Consider the following 19,042-nt stretch of genomic DNA (forward strand, 5'->3'; position numbering starts at 1 on the left):
TCAAACACTTCCTATGAGTCCACAGTCGCACTCCCTGATTACTGTTTCATGTTTCTCCTTGGCGTCAAAGCCCAATGGCTTACTTCCCATTCGCTCTGATATTAGAGCTGTGAGCACTCCTGTATGCACATGTGCACGCCGCTGCTCTAGTGCTCTATCTAGCTGCTGGCATCCTTACTCCATTAAAAAAAAAAGTTTATTCAAAAGGCAGAGTGACAGGGAGAGACAGAGAGAAAGAGATCTTCCAACTGCTAGTTCACTCCCTATATGCCTACAACAGCTGGGGTTGGGCTGGGTAGAAATCAGGAGCCAGGAGCTCCAACCAGGAGCACTTGGGCCATCCTCCATTGCTTTCCCAGGCACAGTAGCAGGGAGCTGGATCAGAGGTGGAGCAGCGCTCTGATGTGGGATGTTGGTGGTGGCTTAACCCACTGTACCTCATGCTGGACCCAGTTCTTTCTTCCTTGAGAGGCAGTCTAGGGTTGGGTTAAAAGTGCAAGTTGGAGTTGCCCACCTGGGTGAGAAGCCTGATTCTGACAATCCGTAACTATATGCCCTAGGGTGAGACATTCAACCTCTGTACCTCAGCTTCCTCATATACAAGATTGAAATAATAGAAGTACCTACCTAAAGGGTAGTTGTGAAGGTTAAATGAGTTAATTGGGTAAAGCTTTTAGGTCAGTAATCAGGCAGCACCAGCTAGGATTGTCTTCCTTGGCAACTCCGTGAAATACCGTCCTCCTTTGGCATCTGGGACAAAGCACTCTGGGTTCCTTCTGGAACCATGTACACTACCTTCACCTGTGACCCTTCCCCTGGCCCCTCTGTCACCTTCAAACAATGTCCAGGCCTCCCTGGATCTCTCTCTGCAAGGATACTCTTCTCTACCCCATCCTTCCCACTTCCACTGCACAGCCTGGGTTCAGGTACTCATAACCTGGAGACCTGAGGGTCTCCTTTCACTTGAGCAATACCTAGCCTCTCCCTCAGTGGTCCAAACTCAAGAGTTGGCACTAACACATTCTCAACTAACCCAAACCGTCCTGGACTAGTGCTGGCAATGACAACGACAGTTACTTATTAAGCACTCACTCTGCACTGAGCTAAGTATATTTATGTATTTCATATCTCAATATCCATAACTTTTCATCCAGATTTTACAGACAAGGAAACTGGAGAGGTTACGCAAGTTGGCTAAATCACATATCCAGAAAGCAGCAAAGACAGAATTGAACCCAGGGAGCCTGATCCTAAGGTTGTGTTCCTAACCACTGTGCAGCTCCCGGTTACCAACTTCCACATTCTTCTGAGTCCCGGATGCTTTTAGCCACAGGACAGCAGTTTATGTTACTGCACCCTTTTCATGCTGTCACCTCAGCCTAACAGCCTTTCCTCCACTCTCTGTGCAATAAAACTAAACATTCAACAGCCAATTCTACATTCTCTACGACACCATCCCCAACCGAATCTGTCCAAATGAACTTCTGCCTTCCTACCACACAGACTCAAGTCTTCATTTAGTTTGTTTCTTGTTGTCATGGAGATATCTAAGGGGAAAACACTGACATCCTCTCTTTTCAAGACTTCCTCCCCTGGGAGACAGTAGGAAGGACTAGTAGGAAGGAGAGAAGAAACTGAGCATGTGCAGTAGAGGCAGGCAGGTGAATTCAGCAAAGGGATATACTGGGAACCCTATGGACCACATTCTGTAATTACCTTTATTAACCAAAAAGCTGATATCTTGGTCTCAGAGGAATCTTGGTTTTGTTTTGCAATTGATGCTAAACTCAAATGGCATTTATTTGAGTGGTATGAACAATTGCTATACACCAAGCCAAGCCACAACTAGTGAAGGACAAAGCAAGAGAGTCTAGAGCAGGACTGGTCAGTGTTGGTCTGCATGGCACACTGGTTTGAGCACTCTCACTAGCTAGGAGGCCCACTCGCAACCTGGGTGACGCACCTACAGTCTACATGGTGCCCTCTGTCAGGAGCTTGGCTCCCCAGCAACCTGCAGATGATGCCATAATTCACTTTTCCATATAGGGCAATGTCAAGAGGGTGGTGTGGGAGGGCAAACATTTGCATTGTCGCCACTGGACAATGCCTGCCAAAGTAAATTAGTCCACTGGTGTCTGGTTTATAGATCAGCATTGTCAGGTTGGCCAGTGTGAGTCAGGTCCTGGGAAAAAAGCACCCTCCACAAACTGCCCTACCAGCAGCCATTACCTCCATCCTCTCCCCTGTCCACACCTCACCTGCCCCCACAGCACCTGCCTGCCATAGAATACAATCTTCAAAGAAAGCGACCCCCATTCTCCTTCTCACAACAGAGAATACACACACACACAAACACCATTTACCTGCAGGGCAGAACCAGTGGATATAAAGTCATTTTACTGTCTCAACCTAACCCCAGTAGAATCAGATAAATGTTTCAAACGCAACCTAAAACTGAATGCTTCCCTAAAGCTTCATCTCAAAATACAAGCAAGAAGTTATTGTTGAAATTGGGTGATGGATTAGAGGATTCATTATTTTTGTAACTTCAGTGTATTTTTTAATAATAAAAGGTTAAGCTGGCGCCGCGGCTCACTAGGCTAATCCTCCGCCTTGCGGCGCCGGCACCCCAGGTTCTAGTCCCGGTCGGGGCGCCGGATTCTGTCCCGGTTGCTCCTCTTCCAGTCCAGCTCTCTACTGTGGCCCGGGAGTGCAGTGGAGGATGGCCCAAGTGCTTGGGCCCTGCACCCCATGGGAGACCAGGAGAAGCACCTGGCTCCTGCCATCGGATCGGTGCGGTGCACCGGCCGCAGCGCCAGCCGCAGCGGCCATTGGAGGGTGAACCAACGGCAAAAGGAGGACCTTTCTCTCTGTCTCTCTCTCTCACTGTCCACTCTGCCTGTCAAAAAATTTAAAAAAAAAAAAAAAAAAAAAAGGTTAAAAGAGGGAATGGTAGTGTGGCACAGTGGGTTAAAGTCATGGCCTGCAGTGCCTGCATACCATATGGGCACCAGTTCAAGTCCCAGCTGCTCCATTTCCAATCCAGCTCCCTGTTCAATGCACCTGGGTAAGCAGTGGAGGTTGGCCCAAGTGCTTGGGTCACTGCACCGACATGGGAGACCCAAAATAAGCTCCTGGCTTCTGGCTTCAGCAGAGCCTAGCTTTGGTCATTGTGGCCATTTGAGAAGTGAACCAGCAGATGGAAGATCTGTCTCTCCTTCTCTCTCTAATTCTGCCTTTCAAATAAATAAATACATCTTTTAAAAAAAAAAAAAGCTTAAAACAAAATACCACCATCCCCCTTTTGAATAATGTAGATATTTAATAATATACTTAATAATCATACACTTTTTGGGAGAGGATATATTCTATCTTCCCATCCAGCAGAAACTGAAATTTCCAACAGACTGAGATTCGAACCTAAATTCTTGGTGACTCAGTGTTCTTTCCATAGTGCCATTTCAGATTCACTGAATAGGTTTTAATATCCAACTAAACCTTCCCCACCTCTCATCTCACCGTGGCTTAGATCTTCATCACAATACTGCCTCCTCTGAGCTTCCCAACTCTAACCAATTCCCCCTCAAGCCACCTTTCCCAGTACCTGCAGGGCACGCTCCACAGGGCTCCTGATGTTACTCCTCTGATCCCAAATGTTCCATGGCTCCCCACTGCTTGTAGGATAGATGCTGCATTTCGTAGCTGGGTCAGAATGCTCTGACACAGTCTCCTTTCCAGCTGTACTCCTCACGAGGCTCCGTGTTCCAACCACACTGGACTACTTCCTAGCCCCAAAATATAAAGGTTTTCCTGTCTCTGTTTTCTCTATTTCCTCTACTTGGAAAGCTTTTCTCCATCCTTACTTTCAAACCCACCCATTCTAAGGCATTATCCAAATGCACTGCCCAGGGAGTTTTTCCTGACACCACTAGGCCCAGTCCCTGAAGATGCCTCCACTCTGCACCTGTCATACCACCCTTATCACCTGAGCTGTCTACATTATTCACAGGGATAATAATTTATATTATTTCTCAATTGATCTGTTCCCTGTTCTAAATTTAGCTGACTGAGAGGAATATGTTTTATTCACCTCCGTATCCTCAGAGCCCAGCAAAACAAACCTCAAATAGGTGGACACTCAGTAAATGTTTGCAGACAAAAAAAAGATTGTTTAATGTTTGGGTATCTGAGTGGAGAGTGAAAGGGAGAAGGGATATGTGACCTTGGTGATCTTCTGAAATAAGGGTTGTGGACTGTGACAGCCTCTCCTGACAACTCTCTCCTAACCTGAAGTTCCTTTCTTACAGTCTGATATTCAGAGGCAAAGGCAATTCCATCATAATGGAACTCAGCCATGCTTGGGCCTGGCATGAGCATAAATGATGGATGCAATTATATTCCCAAAGGACAACAAGAGAAGAGGATGTATCTTTCCTTTGACAGATTATAAAACCAGGCATTTCTCCTCATTCTTTTATTTAAAATTGCTAAGCAACAAGGAAAAAGAAAAACAGATCTGAATTGGCAAGTTTTCATTTATTATCTAGAGTATTCAGGGCTTCATGCATAACTTTAGCCTACAGTCAGCTACATCCTACAAGTCTCCCTAGCTTCCTACATCGGGACAGGCCCCAGAATTTGGTAGGCTTGGGGCCAGCGCTGTGGCATAGCAGGTAAGCTGCCGCCTGCAGTACTGGCATCCTATATGAGTGCTGGTTCAAGTCCCAGCTGCTCCACTTCCCTTCCAGCTCTCTGCTATGGCCTGGGAAAGCAGTAGAAAATGGTCCAACTCCTTGGGCCCACACACCCACTTGAGAAAACCCGGAAGAAGCTCCTGGCTCCTGGGTTCGGATGGGCGCAGCTCTGGCCACTGGGGTCACTTGGGGAATGAACCAGCAGATGGAAGACCTCTCTCTCTCTCTCTGCCTCTCCTTCTGTTTCTGTGTAACTCTGATTTTCAAATAAATAAATAAATCTTAAAAAAAAAAAAGAATTTGGTAGGCTCTAGGTAAATACAAATTGAATTCATCAAAATTTATTCTGTATTTTGAACCTTCATTTTGGCACTTCTTGCACAGTTCAATTTTGTTTCAATACAATAGATTTTGTTTTGCATTTAAAAAAATAAACTAGTAGGAGATCAAAGAATGTCCTTAAATACTGGCCTGTGTACATTTTCAACAACTGCTTGACTCTTGCTTGCGCCAAGGAAATGGGGGCTTCCCCTGCAGGCCCTGGCCTAGAGGGTATTAGCAGCTGTCTTCACCAGAGGGCCACATGGGAGCCACATGAAGATACTGCACAGAAAGCCAAACTACACATAAACAGCTTGGCCAGAGCTTTTCTGGGCTGAGCCCTTGGACCAGGCTGGTCAAACCTCCACTGGCTGGGCTGGGCCTGCCCTGCTGGGCTGCTCCCAACCTTGGCAGGACTAGCAGTGAGTACCTCTCCAAATTCACTATCCTCCTGAGCCTTGTTCACTGAGGATTCTGGAAACATCTCATTATGGGCTGAATGGTGTCCCTACCTCCCAAATTCGTATCTTGAAGTCCTAAGCCCAAGGACTTCAAAATGGCATATTTTGAAATATGGTTTTTAAAAGAGGTAATTATGTTAACACAAAATCATCAGGGTGGGCCCTAATCCCAAATGACTGAGATTAGGATACAGATGGTAGCAAGGGAAGGCCATGTGAAGAGAGGAACAGGGAGAAGAGCGCCTTCTGCAGGCCATGCAAACAGTCCTCAGAGGAAACCAACCTTGCAGACATATTGACCTTGGACTTCTGGCTTCCATAATAGGGAGAAAACACACTTTGTTGTTTAACCCAGTCTATGGTACCTGGATGTGCACACCCTCATCTTATGGACATAACTGGGCAAGTCCTTGCGCTACTGGTGTCTGCCCAGACACACCTGTGTTCCCCTTCCCTCTCAGTCCAAGAGGCAGCCTTAGACCTTAAATGGCATCCAGGTAAGGGCAGTTCCTAATATTCATTATCAGTCAGCTGAGAGTGAATCACGCCCGATGACCAAGACCACTTAGTGAGGCCAGATTTTAGGATGCTATTGGAAGGAAACCCTAAGACCCAGCCGCCTGGCCAGGGGTTCAACTGCAAGAAGGAGGCAAGAACCCTGGACCCAGCCCTCTTTCCTCCAGCACAATTCAACAGCTTGAGCCTGTGAAGTGAGCAGGCAGGAAAAGGCAGACTGGTCCCCTAACCTCAGTCACGAGACACCTGCCACTCAGATCACTTCCATTCTCTGGCCTTGAGGCCAGAGGGTGGTTTAGGGACTTTCCCAAGAAGGACCAGTCTGCAGAGGAACTACACAGCTCTCATGTCTTCTCCCTGGGGGCCCAAGCAGTCTTGTTCCTAGAAGTTTGTCAGCTGGACCCCAGGGGAGTAGGAGTGTCTAAAATTCTCCTGGAGGTCTTGTTCTGATCTTTCTCACTTCTTCTTTTACATAAAACAAGGCCTTTATTCTCCTATAGAAGATACCCAGTTTCTCAGACTCAAAGGAAGAAGTGAAAGGTGCAGTGGTCCTTGTGACTCAAAAAGGGCCACAGAAGGGTTCATAGTACAGATATCAGGTCCCTGCCCCCGAGTCTTCTGAGGTTCATTTTTTGCCAAATGAATTAGGGCTTCTTCTATCGAAGGAGAGGAGCAGGTGCCGTAGAAAAAGTCTCAACTTAGTCCATCCGGGCTGCTATAACAAAATTACCATAAACTGGATAGTTTATAGACCACAGAAGCTTATGTCCAACATCAAGGCTTCAGTAGCTTCAGTGTCTGAAGGCCTCCATTCCTGGTTCATAGATAACAACTTCTACCTGTGTCTTCACACAGTGGAACAAATCAGCTGGCTTTTTCAGGCTTCTTGTATGCAAATGCTAATCCTAATGATGACAGCTTCACTTTCATGACCTAATCACCTCCCAAAAGGCCCACCTCACTCTATACTCTTGGGGTTGGGACTTCAACACATAAAGGCACTTCTAAAAATTCATGGAAACTGGAATTAAAAGATAACCAACATTTCCATGGAATTTTTGAAGAGCCTGCATATGAATTTGTGGAAGACATAAACATTGAGGCCGTAGCATAGTCATGTGGGCTTGAGTTTAAATCTCTCTACTAGCACTTACAGAGTGGGTTAGTTTTTTATTTTGGGTAATATACATTAACCTCTCCGGTTACTGTATAATGGACATAAAACCTGCCTGCACGGTGCTGGTCAAAGGGTTAAGAAAGAGGAGAGAATAAACTACCCAGCTCAGTGCCCAGTAAATATGCAACACCTTGCCTCTCCCCACCTGGAGAATATAATGACCCAAACTGCACTATTTCAGAAGATGGATTTGTCAAGACCTTTATCAGGGCCTAAATGTTTTTTCTTTGAATCTGTACCATATTTTCTCCATGGCTATGACTGCCTCCCTAGGTGGTCTTCTCAGGCCTTCTCTCTGGCATTAGGCAAAACTTCCCTTTAGAAAGCCTGAAGGACCTAGGTCCACCTGAAGACAGAAGCAATCTGGGTTCTGGGCTCCAGGAAGAAGGCCAAGCTGGACAGAGGACTGGGTCCAGGGCAGACCTGCTCAGCTGTAAGGGCTGGTCAGCTCTATAGGATACAGGAATAACCCCGATTTGAGCAGGCAGCCCCCACAAACACCCACCTGCTCAGAACCTGAACGTGCCCTCCATGGAAACAATGCTCTCTTCTCATGCAGGTGTCCCAGCCCACTCCACAGCCCTGTACAAACAGGACTCAGCAAACACTGACTGAACTGTATCAGTCCTTCCTCTCCACCCCACAGCACTGGGCTACTGCCCAGCTTTCTCTGACTCCCACATCTCACCACACCCTCCCAACCCACTTGGAGCACAGCTCTAGCTAGATGTCCTTCAAGGGTTCTCACCTGGGGCCCTAAACACGTGAGGCTGCTGGTAAGTAATGTGTTACTAACAATAACGTCGTGAAAGCAGAGGCTTTCCATATAAATTAGAGATCAGGGTTGTCTTGCCCCATTCTAATATACTTTGAGTGGGAGAGAAAATAGAGGAATTCCATCAGGAATTCAGAAATTGCCAATAGCAGTCAGGAATTAATAATTTCTATGATACTGTGAATAATCATGCAACATCCTGCTGTATTAGAGCTTTCTGTCCTAAATACACGCGGCTATGCATATGTGTTTCCTAAAGCCAGCATGTGTGCCATGACTACCTGGCCAGGCCCACACATGCCTGTCAAAGGTTGAAACGGCCTGACACACACTGACGGAGGTCTTCCTACCTCATCATGACAAAAATCTGGACTTTAAATGTGGTAGCAAAACAGAGTGGAAGGAGCATGAGTCTGGGTCGGGGAGACGGGATTGAACCTTGTTTCAGTCACTCACCACCCAGGGAGCCTCGGCAAAGTCGTGTATCCTCTCAGAGCTGTTTCCTTCTCAGGTAAAGCCCCAAGGGCTGCTGGGAGGCTGAAGGGAATGCAGAGTCAATGCTCAATGCCTGATGCATAGTGGGTACTTAATAAAGGGTAACCCTCGATCTCTGGTGCCCTGTTCAACCTCATTTATTCCTCAGCACCTGTTTCCCACACAGTTGCCCTTTAATTTACAACCCCTAGGCCTTTCTTTGTGCACAGCTCTTCCCTCTGCCAGGAGTAGGAAGGGGTGTCCCCGGTTCCTGTCATTACTTCACGACACACTTCAAATGTGTCCTTCACAGCAAGCCAGGTACCCCAACCTCGTTTCTCTGAATACTCACTGCATTTCTCAATGGTTATTGCGGCATGTTTTGAGCAAGGGGCGCATCCCTTAAGTTTCATTCAGGCAGGGGACATGTCCTATTAATCTTGTGCTCCCACCACCCCAGTTCTCAATACAGGATGGTTCAAAAATTCTTTAGCGACTGAAATAATTAGTGAGGTCTTGAGTCTCCTGATTCCAGAGTACTTAAGAATGATATTCTGCCGGTGTCATGGCTCACTTGGCTAATCCTCTGCCTGCGGCACCGGCACCCCGGGTTCTAGTCCCAGTTGGGGCGCGGTTGCTCCTAGTTCCAGTCCCAGTTCTAGTCCCGGTTGCTCCTGTTCCAGTCCAGTTCTCTGCTGTGGCCCAGGAGGGCAGTGGAGGATGGCCCAAGTGCTTGGGCCCTGCACCCGCATGGGAGACCGGGAGGAAGCACCCAGCTCCTGGCTTCGGATCGGCACAGTGCTGGCTGTGGCGGCCATTAGGGGAGTGAACCAACAGAAGGAAGACCTTTCTCTCTCTCTCTCTCTCTAACTCTGCCTGTCAAAAATAAATACATAAATAAATAAATAAATAAATAAAATTTTAAAAAAAGAATGATATTCTACCTCTGCTCCAAAAAGGGTGGGAGTTTCCCCAGACTTGGTGGACTGGTTCTGACTTTGGGGTTGCCATGGCCTCCCTACAATCTTGCAGAGCTGTCTGTCACCCAGACCAGGAAATCATGCCCTTCGGGCATCCACAATGCTTAACCACAGCACTCTCCATTCTCCCATCTGCTGCTCCCCACCCAAAACCTCAGCCTACTTACTAAATGAGGCCCTGGGTACTCACAGCCCTTCCACACCTCCTCTTAGTGCTGGAACTGTTGTCAGTGATCCAGGTTGCACACAGTCAGACTTCCCAATGCTCTCCTGGATCGTACCCTCTATACCCACCACTACCTCTTTTTTTATTTTTTTATTATTTTTTTGGACAGGCAGAGTGGACAGAGAGAGACAGAGAAAGGTCTTCCTTTTCCATTGGTTCACCCTCCAATGGCCGCTGGCGCACTGTGCCAATCCGAAGCCAGGAGCCAGGTGCTTCTCACAGTCTCCCATGTGGGTGCAGAGCCCAAGGATTTGGGCCATCCTCCACTGCACTCCCGGACCACAGCAGAGAGCTGGACTGGAAGAGGGGCAACTGGGACAGAATCCGGCAGCCCGACCGGGACCAGAACCTGATGTGCCAGCGCTGCAGGCGGAGGATTAGCCCATTGAGCCGTGGCGCTGGCCACCACTACCTCTTGAATGCTGTGAGCCATGTGCCTCAAACCACATACCCTTGTTCTCCCAGCCTCAGAATGCCAAGTTCTCAAAATCTTCAAGGGGTGGCCCGGGAATCTGAAAGAGCCCTCATGCCCCAGTCAGGTGATTAGGCCAAGCAGAGAATACTGTATTACTGTCTCTTCTAGGGGGAGATAACCTCAGAGGTATTTGCCAAGAGCCTTTCCAGCACTAAGTGGGATATCCAGCCTGTGACTTGGGACAGAGGAGCTTCTACACAGCTTTCAGGTTGCCCTTCCTCAGCAGCCTCCCACCCTCATGTTACAAGTCATCTTTGCTCAAAAGCCGCTAATTATTCCTTATGAGCAACAGCAAAAAGTCCAACTTCTTAGTTTGGCATTCAAGTCTTTTACCCCTTATTGTCCCAGCTTCTTTGTTCAAATTTTAACCATGGTAGGAGCTACTTAAGCTGGTTCTTTATTAGTTCTTAAGTCCACTTTGTAGACCCAGCTTTCTATGCCCTTAACAAATGATGTTTTATCAACTGGGATCCTCACATTTTCATTCCACACGCACACACACAAACCCCACCGGCCCTAGTAGGTGCAGCTGTGGTTCCAACTCCTCGGGATCCAGTAGAAATTGGTTGATCCACAAAGCCTTCTCTGTGCCAAAGTTCTACAGTTCTTTTAGTCAGACCTTTGGCCTTTGAGCAAACCCTGCTTCTGTTATTTCATAACTTGCTTTCTAGCCAATATAGCTGACAATACCCTTTTCAAGTAGACATAAGTCCATGCTCTGAGACAGCTGCTTGGCCCAAGAGAAAAGCTTGAGTTATTTGGAATGCCTTATATCATGAAAAACTAAATCTGTCTCTTCTTTAATCCCCTCTACTATCATTATGTTGAACCCTCAATCATCCTGAGCAACATAAAACATAGTGGTTCCCTCGCCCCAACCCTCCCAAAAAGAGTAGTCAGGATCCTCCAAATTCTGCAGGATAAGGACCCCAACCTTGCAGTATTTGGAGTCCCTCATCTACCTGTCTCCAAAATGTGTATGTGGGAGGTTGGGAGCATGGGACAGGGCAGCATCTCCAGGTGTGGCCATTCTTGGCCAACGCAAGGAAAAGATCCGCTGCTGTCTAAAAATGATACTTCTACTAATGACAATTTATGTGGGCCTTTCCACATGGGCAGGTAGGATACACACAAATTGATTTTGGAAGCCTAAGGCAGGACTTTGCACTTACCTGCCACGTCTCATCGAGCTGGTTTGGGCTCTGAGCTTTGTGTGCGCCACCCTCATCCTGCATGCTGGGGTTCAGTCATCTGAAACCAGGCTGTTCCCTCCCATGTTGTGCACTTTTGCCTCCTGGACTTTCCACTCACTTATCTCAGGGCTGTCTTTCTGCATCACACCTAGAAACCAAGAAAATACTCTCTCCCCCATGAACTTCAGGGCAAGCCCTCTGCATGTTAACCACTGCTCCTAGCAAAGTATTTTTCTCAGGCTTCCTGAGGAGAGAATAATAATAAATTCTTTATTGACCGCCTAAGTTGTGCCAAGCACCATAGTCACCATTTTACCATCTCAGTTAGTCTCCACAGCAGCCAAGGGAAGTGGGCTTGTTACTGCTCTGCCACCTCTCCCTGCCAAACAAAGAAAAACACAGATGAGGAATCTAAAGCTCAAGGAAGTCAAGAGACTTGCCCCAGTTAGCAGCAGCAAATCTGTTCAGAAATGGGATTGAAACAGAGGACTGTCTGATTTAAAGCCACACTTTACAGCTACCAGGGTCCTGGAGGGGCAAGGAGGCCAAATCCTCAAGATGGAGAAAACCTGCTGTCTGCCATGAAAGACTGAGAAGGTGGGGTGGGCAGGAGTCAGTTTCCTCATTGCCAGCAACACAATAATCCCTGCCTGAGGCATTGTGCAGCTCCAGTGAGCCAGGGCAGTGAAAACCTAGACAGACCCAGGGCTGTTGTTGCTGTTACCAGGTAAGCAGCACTGCGTCAAAGAACCAGATGTCTTGGCTGGTCACAGGAAGGGCTTATGTAATCACTTTTTCATGACATCCAAAGTCAGGTGTCAATGCCAAGAACGATTCCTTTGCTTTGCTAAAATGTTGAATTAGAAGAATCTTCCATTCCCATCCCAAATCATTCTAACCACTCCCCTCTCCCTGTGCCAGTTCACTCTCCCCTGTCCACCTCCCTTTACTGCCCTGTTGCTCTCAGTATTTGGAGTTTGAACACTGGTTTGATAACACACACCCAAGTGTGCCTGAGAGTCCTATCCCACAGTCCATGCAGTTTAGTTTTCATCCACCTTCTTTCACTCTCAAAAGCACCCAGTTTGGACAATTAAATATAATGCTCTTAAAACTTCAAAAAATTCTCTTCTCTGGCACTTCTCTCCCACAAAATGAGAATAACGCACCTCCTACCACAAGAGGCAAGTCCTTTGTCAAACCCACCAAAGCTGGAAGTTCTGCTCTATCCTCCCCTCTGGCAGCAGCTTTCTGTGGGGCCAATCTGTACCTCTGTTGCCTCCATGAAGCAGCACTGAGCTAGCTATTCATGCCAAACCTCTTGGATTCGGGGGAAACAAGGCCTTGTGTTCCCTCTGTAGAGAAAGGAGTTGCCATGTACACAGGCAAGGAACACAGGACACACGTTTTTGGTTCTTCTAGCTTAAGCCGTGGCTTGGCCCTTTTCCTTTAGTCCTTACAACAGACTTCTTGGCTTCTACCCAACGCTGCCTCTCTCTCTCTCTCAAACATACACACGTGCACACACACACACAGAGAGAGAGAGAGAGAGAGAGAGAGAGGGAGGGAGGGAGGGAGGGAGGGGGAGAGAGAGAGAGAGAGATGTCAACTGAGGAGTTCCTTTTGGCAAGGTTCTCAAGGCCCTGCTGCCAGGAGTAGGCTGGACAAATTTTCTAAGAAGATCTCTTGGAATACTCAATATAATCACAGGAGTGGCCCTCTAGGCTAGAGAGGTCCCTGTCCAGCCTGAGAGGCTCAGCTGCACATGACTGGTATATTCCAACCATGCACACAATTGCTATGGAATTACATCTCTACTTTGCATAAACAGGACATGAGTTGTGACTATGCCCTCCCAGTGATCAGCAAGCAGATAGGCAGAAAGGATCACCTCTTTCTCTACACCTGTTCTCATGTCAGGAGGAAACAGATCTAACACAGTGCCACCTGTGAATGCTCCAGCAGCTGTAGGCCAGGGAAGAGGTCATGCAGGATCGCTTCCCTGTAGGTAGCTTCACCTGGGCTACCTAATCTCTTCTTGGGAATTAACTCACGGGCTCTCCACCTGACTGACTCTGCATAAGTCTTTTCTAAGACATGGACAACCCAAATCTCAAGTCTGCACTCCATGGCTGTCTCTGAGACTTCACCATGAGCAAGCAGGCTAGTGTATACATTTTTGTCTCAGTAGGAAAAAATAAAACAAAAACAAAAAAATTTCAGAACAACAGGAAGTAGAAATTGGCAAGACCCAGCTATATAGATCAAACATAGGCTTGACAAATTTTCCCTTGAAGTTGAATGGCAGTACTCCAGACAGTAATCTATATGTTTCACACGTATTCACCCAGCCCTGCCTTAGCCAATCGAAGGGACCTCTGTGCCAGAGTATAAGACAAAGGCAAGACTCCATCTGGGGAAGCTGGAAGCTGACAGCTTGGTTGAGCAGAAGTGTGAAGGGAGGGGTGAGGAGGTGAGGGGAACTCCAGTCTCAGAGCCATTGGGTCTCTTGGCAGCAATGCAGATTCTAGATGAGGCCCTCTCTGCTCATCTGACATATGTGGCCCTCACTCAACCATCTGGACCCCTGACCTTGGATCCATACAGGTCTCTGCTTAAAGGACATTCTGGCTAATTGGTCGCCTTCCCCGGCTAACTGTTCCCCTACCCCATTTCCCTCCCCCAATCTATTACCATACAGGCAACTTCACATGTACTGGCTATATCCCTAAAGTTTGGGGGAAAATGGGATTTAAGTCTTGGAATACAACTTCCCACAGGGATGATAAATTGATTGCGGGTTGCATTCCCAGAAAAATCCAAGTAATACACATGTAACCACCATAATCATCAGGAGTATAAGTGCTGATACCATACAAGCCCTCCCCACCTGCACAGCCCCATACAGAGCTAGACCACAGAACCCAACAACAGATCTTTAAGCCTTCAGGTCCATATTGGAACTGGCTACCAGCAGACACTTCCCCTCTGAGTCCTTGACCTTGAATGTTGTGCCGACTGAATTCACCCCAAACATGGTTTCATTCCCATTTTTCATTGCCTAATGGAATCTCCATCTGGACCTTCTGGCAGCTTTCTTCTGGCCAAATTCACTGCCACTATTCAGAGGCCTGAATTCTGCCACCAAGAACTGACCTTGGCGACCCTGGGTAGATTTCTCTGGGTTTCATCATTCGCGTAAGTAAAAATACAAAGGACAAGCAAAAACCACCCAAAGTTCCCTTCTGATCCCAAAAGGAATCACGCACCCCCACGTCCCTTCCCCCCTCCAAGAAGCTCCTCCGTGCTCTCATGCCACTAACAATCGCCTCATTCTTCTCCCAGAAAACTAGCACAAAATGTCAATGTCCAATTTGATTCTTTTCTCTCTCCCTCAAATCCAATCAGTCACCAAATCCTGCTGGATTTCTTGGCAAGCTCACGGGCCTCTGTTTCCTCCTCTCCATCTTATGGCTGTTGCCTTGATTTAGGTCCCAACTACCTCAATAAATCACTCCAGCAGCCTGTTCTCACTGCAGTTCCTTCCTGTCCCTCCAACCTGCCCACCTCACTGCATAAGCCTCTTGACGACAGAACCTTCAGATGTCATCAGAACAAAATTTAAATTCTTTAGCTCCAAATTTCAAGACCGTCCATGACCTCTCTCTAGCCTGAGGCTCCAACCTGTCCTCTCCAGTGTCCCCTGCCAAAGCCAAGACTCTCGTCTTATGGGCCCACTCCTGTTGGACCGATCCTTCCCTAGTCTTTCAGCTTCTGCTTCTATTCCTCCCCTCATCTTCCACACTAAATAACCCTCCTCTTTCCCTCTATACTGAGACAAACATTGCAGTGTCAACCAGCTCAATTCCCTTGTCTACCACAAACTTTGCCTGGACATCTGCAAAGTGTGGAGCCACACAGGCAAATGGATGCAGCCCCAAAATAGTTCAGAGACATGCAAATAAAGTGATGAAGTACATAGCAGAGATCTGTACTTGTTACAATATGTCTACAATATTAGAAGAGTAAAAATGACTTCAAAAGTTTGATCTGCATCTGAAAGACTAACACGAGTTGATCCATCTTGCAGAGCAGAGACATAAAGGGCCTTCCCAGAGGAGGAAATAAGTGTATGCAAAGGTGGGGAGGTGCCAAAGAATGGAAATTGTTGAGCTCCTCTCTGGGAGAAACAGTGGAAATGCAGCTGATAGCTAAATTAGGGCTGGCTCCTACAGAGCCTTGAATGCCACACAAGGACATTATACTTCATCCTACCAGAGAGGCAACCCTACCCCCTCTGTGTCTAGGCCTCTCATCTACAGACATGGTATAGAGGACAAGATTACTATATACCATTGAATAAGGTGATTAAAAGCAGCTCTTGGTGTACGTAAATGTGTCTGCATGAATGTGACAGGGAGGAAATGAAAGTAAGAATTACCAAGGAGCACCAAACCAATGACCATAAGGCTAAGAGAAACTAAAACTAGACTGAAGACAGAGCTCACAGTCAGCAGCTCTGAGCTGGAACTCAAGAGGCCTTGAGGAGATCTGGGCATAAAGCTAAACAGATTGGTCCAGGGCAGCATTTCCTCTAAGATTATTTACCAGATGTGTGAGGTGAGAGGGGACCATGTGAAGATCCACGAGGTCAAATAAGACCTGGCTTTAAGAGTCTAAAAGGGATGCCATCCATTTTTCTTAGACTGTGTAGATTTTTGTGAAAAGACACATAGTTGCCTTCAAGTACTGAAACCAAGAATGATGCTAGGAAACACATAGATGAAGGGAAGAACTCCCCTAAGGAAGGAGGAAGAAGGAAAACAGTGACTCAGGACAAAACAAAACTGCCAAGAGTTTTCACCTAGCTGTGCCCACACCAAGTGGTGACTCTCAAGCTTGAAGCGGGGAACATAGTCTGTGGCACTTAGTGTTTAAATACCTCCCCAGTTGTGTTTATATTAGCTCTTCCTTCTCATATTTTGTATTAGAAGATCCACCAATGGATTTTTAAGCAGGAGACCATCATGAAATATTTGTATTTTTTGAAATAAACAAAACAAACAATCCTAGGGCCACGTGAAAAACAACTTCCAATTTTTACCCCAAACATAAAGGGCACACCATTCCTCACTGTTCCTCCCCCTCCCTTCTCAGCCTGTTCAATCAACCCTGACACCTGACATCTCCCACTCTCCAGTGCTCCAGATTCTCCTACCGGTACCATAGTCACCTCTCTCACAGGCCCATCACTTTGACTCTGAATTGGCCCTCGAGGCTCCAACTGGCCCCTCTCTCCAGTGTCTCTTTGGTCATTACTTCCCATAGCACTGACACTGCTCACCACAGCAAATCCCGGCTGACTATCATCAGAGTCACCTGGGGGAACTGTGAAACAACATCCCAGATGGAACTAATCTGAATGGTTTACAGAGCTCCCCAGGCAATTCTGAAGCATAGCCAGATTTGCAAGATACTGCTCTAAACCCTTGCTACATCGAAGTGGTCAGCACCCTCCTGGGAACCTGTTAGAAATGCAGAATAGCAGGTCCTTTGAAGGAGATTTCCACAGGTGATTATCGAGCTTGTTAAAGTTTAAGAAGCACTGATCTAAAGTGTTGTCTTACCATTCCTTTCACAAATATTGACCAGATTTTCTCTGTATCAGGTTGGAGGTTGGAAGGGTCAAGGGCCAAGGTCTCTGAGTTTGAGATGATCACGGGACCATCAGTCAATTTCCCTACTTAAAACTAGTTATTGACTCCTATGCCTTCAAAGTCCAGACTCCTGCACTTGGCCTCCAGGGCTGCCAGGACAACAGTCCCTTCTAGTTACCAGCTTAAATGTCCACCATTCACCACAGGAACCAAACTAGACCCCTGGCCACTTCCCAAAGGCAGTCCAAGCTTGCCTGCCTATACAACTTTCAGTCAGGCCATGCTCTGCCTGCCTCTGCCTGGAGAAACCCAGGAGCAATCCTTTGAGTTCTAGCAAACACATCCGCCTTCTTGAAACCGTCCCAGATTTCCCCTGTTCAGACGAAACCCAGGAGTTCCCCACAGCTGTTTCTACCTCTTTCATGTCATTTATTTCATGTCATTTAGTATTAAAATCATAGCACATCTGCCTTAACTACTCCATTTGAGAAAAGACCATGATACTCAACTTGTCTCCCAAATAACAATAAATAACTGGCACATCATTATATCTCAAAGTAGTACTACTAATAACTAAAATATAGTAAAGAAAATCATGGGTGAATGCAGTAAGTAAAAAATTTGCCAATCTCCCTCATCACCCACTTCAAATTCAGTTAAATATGAATTTAAGCAGAATCATTAAATATGAATTTAAACAGCGGGCTCTCTCTTAAACCTGAGAGAAATAATTTCTAAATGGGATAGCATTCAGTGTTTCCCATATGCCAGTGGAACATGCTGGAGATGAATTATGACTATGGCAACTACTTTTCCGTAGTTGAGCATCTAACTTTACAAAATAACTATAAAATTTGGAGACATTTTGGATTTGTATTATAATCAATTACAGAAGGGTGGAGGAAGGAGAGAGATGCAGAAAGCAAGCCAAAACACAGAAAGGGAGATGGATCTACACCAAATAGTTGCTCTAAAATTAAAAATAAAATGGGATTTTTTTTTTTTTTAAAGAGGATTAAACACTGGCTAGAATGCCTGCTTCATTCCTACCCAAACTTTGGAAGTTCTGGTATTTGAGTATATAATCATCTCAGGAAACACTGTGGGTGTGCAGTCGGGATGTTCTGAAAGAATTTTTTAAATAGGGCCATGGCATTTTGTAGTCCCTTGGACCCCGTGGCTGGAGCTTTAGAATAGCTTGCTAAGGTTTTGCGATTACAGTATAGAATTGGCTTCAGACGACGCACTGCAACTGACCCACGCGCTGTGGAAGAGATTTGCCTGGGCTAACAGTCCCACGACACCATGGGCTCCCCAGTTTTCACCACCGCTCCCAGGCCGTGCAGGGCTGGACACAGCCGCACCGCACTCTGAGGCACCAACCACCGTGCGCATCTCCCCGGCCATCCTGGCACCTGTGGGAGCACGGTCCGCCTGCGGATCCCGCGCAGCGTGGGGTCGGAGTCCCCGCAGATACACGGGAGTTACACCCCCCTCCCATTCTTCTCGCCAGAGAAGGGGAGGAAGGTCCCCGTCCTCGCGCCTGGGGCACACTTCGGGGCCCCAAGAGGCCCTGCTCCTCGCGTCCCGTGTGGTTCTTGGGGTTGGGGGCTCCCGGTTCCCCCAAGTAACGCCCCTGTCCCTACCGTGCGGCGAGCCGGGGCCGTGAGGGGAGCCCACTGACCTGAGCGCGGGGCTGCGGCTCCTCTCCGGGTGCCTCAGGTGTGTGGGCCGCTCGCGTGTCCCCCCCACCTTGGAACATGAGCGCGGAGAACCGAGCCGCAGGCCACTGGCCCCTTGACCAACTGCCGGACCAACCAGCGGACCGACCGGCAGCGGCCGGGCCGGCGCCCACGTGACGGAGGCTCGTCCCGGAGCACCCGCTCCCCCGCCCTGAGACCCTCCCTTGGGACCGCCCCGGGTCACGCCCCCTGCCTCTCGGGCTTCCCAGGGTCCCGCCGGAGCCGGTGCGCCACCGTTCCCGTTCCCCCGGGCCCCGTCCCATCGGCCCCGCCCCTTCCAACCTGCCTTCTCCCCACCCCCTGGCCGCGCTGCGAGTCCGGACCCAAGCCCCGCCTCCCTCAGAAACCACG

General features: G+C 47.7%; 1 protein-coding gene across 6 annotated transcripts in view; it reads right to left on the reverse strand.

The window, feature by feature from the left end:
- The window catches only part of PPFIBP2 (PPFIA binding protein 2), a 167,559-nt gene extending 148,773 nt beyond the window's left edge, over positions 1-18,786 (reverse strand). For 4 of the 6 annotated variants that reach the window (XM_062196568.1, XM_062196565.1, XM_062196566.1 and 1 more), the window contains exon 1: positions 18,634-18,786. Coding sequence is in view for 1 of the 6 variants with exons in the window: in XM_062196567.1 (XP_062052551.1) it covers positions 11,272-11,285 (14 nt within the window). In the remaining 5 variants the exon portion in view is untranslated. Of the gene's footprint in view, positions 1-11,271; positions 11,301-18,633 lie in introns of those variants that run through there. The other 2 variants (XM_062196567.1, XM_062196564.1) reach the window with 2 other exon arrangements.
- Between the last annotated feature and the right edge of the window lie 256 nt (positions 18,787-19,042).

Source organism: Lepus europaeus, chromosome 7 (genome assembly GCF_033115175.1).
Source record: "Lepus europaeus isolate LE1 chromosome 7, mLepTim1.pri, whole genome shotgun sequence".
Lineage (NCBI taxonomy): Eukaryota > Metazoa > Chordata > Mammalia > Lagomorpha > Leporidae > Lepus > Lepus europaeus.